A 7,453-nucleotide genomic window follows, 5' to 3' on the forward strand; every position below is an offset into this window, starting at 1 on the left:
TCGCTGAGCGGAGATGGACCAAATACAACTAAATGAAATGCGCAATTACTGTATTTATCGGCGTATAAGACGCGCCGGCGTATAACACGCACCCAAAGTTTAGGAGGGAAGTTTAAGGGAAGAAAAAAAAAAAAAAAAAAACTTACATTTATATGCCCATCAGTGTCATGTGCAGCCTTGTCCACCAGTGCAGCCTTGTCCACCAGTGCAGCCTTGTCCACCAGTGCAGCCTTGTCCACCAGTGCAGCCTTGTCCACCAGTGCAGCCTTGTCCACCAGTGCAGCCTTGTCCACCAGTGCAGCCTTGTCCACCAGTGCAGCCTTGTCCACCAGTGCAGCCTTGTCCACCAGTGCAGCCTTATGCAGTCTTGTCCCCCATTGCAGTCGTGTCTATTTTTTTTTTTTTTAAATGCCGCCGCCGAGATACAGAGCCGGATGTGTATCTCGGTGGCGTGCGGTAGTTCTCGGCGGGCCTCCGGCTTTTCTCGGCAGCTTTCGGCCGCCAAGAAGAGCCAAAGGCGGCCGAAAGCTTCCGAGAACGGCCGAAAGTCGCCTTGAAGAGCCGAAGGCGGCTGAAAGCCGCCCAGAGGCTCAGAATTTCGGGGGATCGGCGTATAACATGCACCCACAATTTTCCCCTGCTTTTAAGGGGAAAAAAGTGCGTGTTATACGCCGATAAATAGGGTACATTGTTTTGTGATGGAGTTTATTTTTTTCTACTACTTTGCATTGACATGCATTTGTTTCGATATGTTTATGCGTGAAAAATTGCAGCATTCTGTACTTTTTTTTTTTTTAATGCACATGAAAGCACTGCAATGGTATAAACTAGGTTTATTGGAAAACACGTTCAGCTGCATCTGGTGTAAACAAGCCCTAAAGGAGCTGTACACATGGCAGATCAGAGGCTTGTTTGACCCACTCTGCGCTGCATTTCTTTGAACACGTCTGATTGAGCTTTTTGAACTGTGGGCAACTTGAGTAAAATTCAGCCTTTTCTTGGCAAACATGGCTGGTTCCATTTGATTACAGCTGAACGTGTTCTCATGGAAAATGCATCAATTGACAGAACCGTCTGCTGACATGTCCCTGGACTGGAAGGCCCTGCAGAACAAGGACTGACAGAATAAAGCCTGGTAGACATGATGGGAAGTGGACAAGCCACTTTCTTTATCCCCAGCAGGCCTAACATTCAACATTGCTTAGGAGGGTTCTCCTGATAGCCGATGTCATGTCAAATAGTGTCCCCCGTTGGATAGTGTCCGCTGTGTACTGCGCATGCGCAGTACACAGGACAAGTAGATATCCAAAGATGAACGGCGCCTGCACCGTGAGTCCAGGTTCAAGCCCCACCATCCAAGTGGACACAGAGTTAGAATAAAAAGAGCAGAGCGAAGCGAGGCCGTGCCTGAAGCATGGCGAGTGAAGCGAGCCCGCGAGGGGCCCTCTAATACATGCAGCCCTACATCCACTTGGATGGTGGGGCTTGCACCTGGACTCACGGCGCAGGCGCCGTTCATCTTCGGAGATTTTCCAAACCTCCTTGTGCTCCATACTGCGCAAGCGCTGCGTCTGCGCAGTTCAGAGCGGACACTTTTCGATAGGCGGACTGTATCTGTCAGAACACCGGCTTGGCCTGACGCAAATTACATATACACTGGTCGACCTCAGGTGCTGTTTTGTTTATTGTATTTCAGTTCTATGAATCTTTGGATTTTATTGCCTATTCCATAGGTAGGAAGGGAAATTCACTCCTGTAAGAGTCTATATGGCAAAAAGGTACTTCCACTGAAGCTTTATCACCAAGGCTTGTTTCCACAACAACCCAACATTTCCAGCCCCTCCTCCACCCCCCCCCCCCCCACCGTCGTCTGGTCTGACACACAGGTCCCAGAAGACAGCAGGGACCGGTAAGGATGAGGAGCATGACTTGTGCATGCACACTAGGGAACCAGGCTGTGAAGCTGCAAGGCTTGACTTCCCGATTCCTTTACCGAAGATGGCGGCGCCTCTACCTGAGACACAGATCGGCTTTAGGCGAGGACAACACGGCACCCTGGACAGGTAAGTGTCCACATATTAAAAGTCAGCAGCTGCAGTATTTGTAGCTACTGACTTAAAAAAAAAAAAAAATAATAAGATTTGGCAGAACTCCGCTTTAAAAACAGACCCCAACTTGTTTGTAACCCGGGGACTGCCTGTATTATATTGGTACCCTAACTTATTATTTCCATTGTTGTAGTATATACAGCAATTCCCCTACATACAAACCATTGAGTTGCGAACTTTCAAAGATGTGAACATGCACTTGCAGTTTTTTTTCCATTCAACCCATTAGGCTGAAATAAAAAAAAACAACACACACAACTATGACAGATCGTTGTGCCAATAGAAGCAATATTGGTGCAATGGTCTCCCCAGTTGTGCTATTGTGTTCTGACAGGGGGAGCCCCCCACCAGAACACACTGATCAGTGTTAGCAGTAAGGATGAGCTCAAGCGTGTTCGCACAGCCCGCCAGGAAGTCGGCACTGAGCTGCGCTAATCACAGGCATTGTCCCAATACGCGGCTGCAGAGATCGGGAAATGTCTCACTGACTGCGATTAGCTCAGCGACAACTTCCTGACGGGCTTTGCATGCGAGATGTGCAAACATGCCTGAGCTCATCCTTAGTTAGCAGCCTTTGTCTACAAGCACTGACCTTTTCTGGACTTATGAACGGACTCCTGGAACTGAACTTGTTTGCAAGTAGGGGACTTGCTGTAATGAGCCTATTTGATAACAGTGCGGATGATCTGGCCTTATGATACCTACCACTAAGGATAAGCTCCGCCGTGTTCGCAGAGCCCACCAGGAACACGGCACTGCGCTGAGCTAATCACAGGCAGTGAGACATTGTCCCGATGCGCGGCTGCAGAGATATGGTAAATGTCTCACTGCCTGTGATTAGTGCAATGCAGACTTCCTGGCGGGCACTGCGAACACGTCTGAGCTCATCTTTACCTACCACTATTATACTGATGTCTCTCAACTGTTCTCTTTTGTATGCAAACCTTTTAACTCCATAACAATTCTCATAAGTCGGAATACAACTTCCTGCAATGATGTATTGTATGCTTTCATCTTGGTCACATGACCATCACGGTCTTGGTCACTTGATTGGTTATGGATGAATACTGTATGGATTAAACAAAAATAGTTTGTGCCGTTATCATGAGAAACTTTTTTGTGCTTGTTCCTTTGGATAATTTCACATGAACTGTCACCATCGATCAGATTATCGCTCTGAAAACTATTTTTCGATTTTTCTCATCATGTGTACTAAGCATTGGTCATGCGTACAGTTACATGTAATCACCATAATCAGACGCCTTCATACTCACACTGTGTGGAGTCACAGACGAACCCTTCCCGCTCTCCGATCGCTGCTTGCTGTTCCAGTGTTTCATTTTGATGCCATATGAACGAAGATGCTGAATAACTGCCAGCCGGGCCAAGCTAGGATAGTCAGGGGATTGCTTCATCTTACACAGCTCTGTGATCAGACAGGGGGGTATAGCAACTCTCACCCTATACAGGCCCTTCAGTCACATATACACAACACCTCAGTCATTACTCCCAATCAGTCCTCACCTCCTATACACCAATAGAGGAATCCTCACCCCTCTCCTATACACCAATACAGAGGGATTCTCACCCCTCTCCTATACACCAATACAGAGGGATTCTCACCCCTCAACTCCTATACAGAGGAATCCTCACCCGTCACTTCCTATGCCCACCATACAGTTGCACGTCCCCAAGGGCTCTAAGTCCTCTCTCCTAGAACAGAGCGGCCTAGGTATGTGCTGTCCCCCCGGTGCCGCTCCTCAGTGCCCCCTCCACACTCATATTACTTCTCCCCTCCAACACCGGCTCTAAGCCTCCGTTCCCTGCCTCACCTTCCGTCCCTTCCTCACTTACATTGCCCTCTATTCCAGCCCCCCTCCTCCGCCGCCTCGTTCCCCTTCACTCTCTACACTCCGTTTCCTCCGTCCCGCTTTCCCCTGCTCCACTCTGATTGGTCGTCTCTAGTTCAAACCTCAGGCCCCCTGGTGTCCATAGAAACAGGGCTGCCCCTGCCGTTTGCCTGTTCCTGCAAAATAAATTAGAGGGCGGCGCTGAGGTGAATGTTGCGTGTGTGGAAAGTGTGTGAGGCGAGGCGAGGCGAGGCGGTGTGGTGTGTACACAGGACGACGCAGACAGGACTCAGGAAACGGCCACAGAATACACAAGCCCTATTGATGGGAGCTCTCTGTTGTGTGAGGAGCTCATAAGCCGGGATGTTTGTATGTTAGTGATGAGCGAAGAAAACTAAGGGCAAAAGCTTATTTTTGGATAGCTTAACCACATTAATACAGGGCATTTACCCCCCTTTCCTGCCCAGGCCAATTTTCAGCTTTCAGCGCTCTTACACTAAATGACAATAGTGCGGTCATGCTACACTGTAACCATGTGATATTCTTATCGTTTTCTTCGCACAAATAGAGCTTTCTTTTGGTGGTATTTGATCACCTCTGCAGTTTTACATTTTTGCACTATAAACAAAAAAAGACCGAAAATTTGGGGAAAAAAAAACGGTTTTCTTAGTTTCTGTTAGTAAATTTTGTAAATAAGTAATTTTTTCCTTCACTGATGAGGAGGCACACATATGCCACACTTGAGCACTGACTGGCATCACTAATGGGCACTTGTGGACACTCATTGCTGGCACTGTGGGGCTTTATTGTAATCAGGGCACTGATGATCAGTGCCCTGATTACAGCTCTAGATGTTGCCTGTGAGGAGATGCAACTGATCGGCTCTCCTCGCCACACACCGATTACTGGCATCTCCATGTTTACATGTGACTGGTTGTGATTGGACACAGCCAATCACATGGTTAAAGAGCTGCGGCTCTTTACAGAGATCAGAGTCACACCATGTCCTACAAACATGGCATGGGCACAATTGTGCGAGAGTGGCCGTTTTCAGATGACGTCTTCCCAGAACAAGAGCCGTCCTGCCGTCATTTGACCCCATCAGGGTTTACTTCCTCATTAAGGGAGTGTTATGCCATCTGTGTCCCATTGGGGAGATTTCGCTTCCTGTTCAAATAAGGGAATCCTATGTTGTCACCAGAATTAGTATCTCCACTGGAAGCTTTTCCCTCTATTCCTGTTTTGGTAGCAACTCAAAGTTTTGTTAAGCCCCCTTAAACGAGAATTATACCAAAAAAATGATTAGTTTAACCCACAAGTGTTTTTTTTTTTTACCACTAATTACTTCTATTCCTGGCTTTTGAAATTAAAAAATGCAGCAATTTAGATGTACCCGTGGGTTTCATGCAGGTTATCTGCGCTATGCAATAGACAAGGGATTGGGGGCTGCTAGGTCACCTGTGCCTCTGAGATACTGAAGTACGGTAATTCTAATTTAATCCTGGGTGGTTTATTTCCACACTAGATCCTGAAAAATACCACTGAATATTTAGAGGATTACAATCGGGGCATCCAGATCATTTAAAGTACTTTGAATGTGCCCACTAGTGAGGTGGGTAGTTTACACCAGGACGTACACTGTGACCTAGCTCTAGAGGGATAAGGTTGCGTGAAGTAAATCTCCCCTGTGACATTTTTATTTTCTTGCTCCTTTTTTTTTTAAATAAAAAACATTTCATACTTACAGTGCCTTGAAAAAGTATTCATTCAACTTGAAAATTTTCACACTTTGTAATGTTGCAATCAAAAACGTAAATGTATTTTATTGGGATTTAATGTGATATTCCAACACAAAGTGGCATATAATTGTAAAGTGGAAGTAAAATTATGTTTTTTTTTTCACATTTTTCACACATAAATATGTGAAAAGTGTGGCGTGCGTTTGTATTCAGCCCCCTTTAAGGCCCGTGCACACAATCTGAAAATCACATGGAAAAATTGGTACAAAAAGCTGTCTGCCAATTTTCGGATAGTTAGTACAGTGTTTTCGACAGTTGATTTCGCTTTTCCTTCAGACAAAAGCTGGATGTGCAGATTAATACAATTTTTGTCAGATGTGAACTCAACATCTGATTTTTGTTTCATTAGTATGGTTTTCGTATGGAAAAAATCGAGAGAACAAGACTACGCATGCTCAGAAAAGAGAGAATACATACAAAACTATTCAACACATTACATCACTTCTGACGTTGTATTCTGTCGTATGTATTGTGAGTAACATCTTCACTTTCGACATGAGACTAGCATGCCATAAAACAATGGACGTTCAGACGCCCGAAAATCTAAGCGTGTGTATGAGGCTTAAAGTGGAAGTAAACCCTTCTATAATTTTCAGTCAAGGAAACTGCCATCTTGGCCTCTAATGATTCTTCAACTGCCATAATGCTGCACATGTGATCAGTTATGAAACCAGCCATTGGTTGGTTTGAAAGTTTGCTTGAGAGCACAACCAATGTGAAAGTTAGCATTTCTGGCAGACCGGGAATGTAAGTGTTTTTTGAAACTGGGTTTATTCCTGCTTTAATTCTGATACCTCTAATTAAAATCTAGTGGAACCAATTGCCTTCAGAAGTCACCTAATTAGTAAATAGAGTAAACCTGTGTGTAATTTAATCTCAGTATAAATACAGTTGTGAAGCCCTCAGAGGTTTGTTAGAGAACCTTAGTGAACAAAGAGCATCATGAAGGCCAAGGAGCACACCAGACAGGTTAGGTATACAGTTGTGGAGAAGTTCAGTCTAGGTTCACATCTATGTGGCTGCGCTTGATGTGTTTTTCAGGCATGTTTTGCAGTGCATTTTTGTGTTTTTTAAACCCTCGGTTTTTATGCATTTTTGCATGCAGTTTTCATGCGTTTTGCGTTTTTTCCCCTTCTTTAACCACATCAATACAAGGAACTTACACCCCCTTCCTGCCCAGACCAATTTTCAGTGCTCTCACACTTTGAATGACAATTGCTCAGTCATGCAACACTGTACCCATATGAAATATAGCAAAAATTACACCCCAAAATACATTCTGCTACTCTTCCCGAGTATGGCAATACCACATGTGTGAGATTTTTACACAGCCTGGCCACATACAGAGGCCCAACATTGAAGTAGTACTTTCCAGGTGTTGTGCTGCCCCAACAAGGCATAGAATTTATATAGATTGTTCCTTAACCATTTTCTATGGACTTTTATATTTAGTTCACATGCTGCCAACTAGTGACCTTTTGTGGTAATGCACTTGTTTCTTATGTTCTTATTCCCTTATGTTATGACTAGGGATGAGCCGAACACCCCCCGGTTCGCACCAGAACTTTCGAACGGACCCCACGTTCGTTACGAACGTTAGAACCCCATTGAAGTCTATGGGACTCGAACGTTCGAAATGGAAAGTGCTAATTTTAACGGCTAATATGCAGGATACTGTCCTAAAAAGGGTTTAGAG

At 45.1% G+C, this 7,453-nt stretch overlaps 1 protein-coding gene across 1 annotated transcript in view; it reads right to left on the reverse strand.

Annotated features, from left to right (window-relative positions):
- Positions 1-4,044, reverse strand: part of ARHGAP11A (Rho GTPase activating protein 11A) — a 55,766-nt gene extending 51,722 nt beyond the window's left edge. Inside the window, exon 1 of the mRNA XM_077464751.1 lies at positions 3,383-4,044. Coding sequence (XP_077320877.1) covers positions 3,383-3,523 — 141 coding nt within the window. The 5' untranslated portion in view covers positions 3,524-4,044. The remainder of the gene's footprint in view (positions 1-3,382) is intronic.
- Positions 4,045-7,453: the final 3,409 nt, after the last annotated feature.

The sequence above is a fragment of the Lithobates pipiens genome, unplaced genomic scaffold (genome assembly GCF_037356315.1).
Source record: "Lithobates pipiens isolate NorthernLeopardFrog02 unplaced genomic scaffold, aLitPip1_a1.2 Scaffold_30, whole genome shotgun sequence".
Taxonomy (NCBI): Eukaryota; Metazoa; Chordata; class Amphibia; order Anura; family Ranidae; genus Lithobates; species Lithobates pipiens.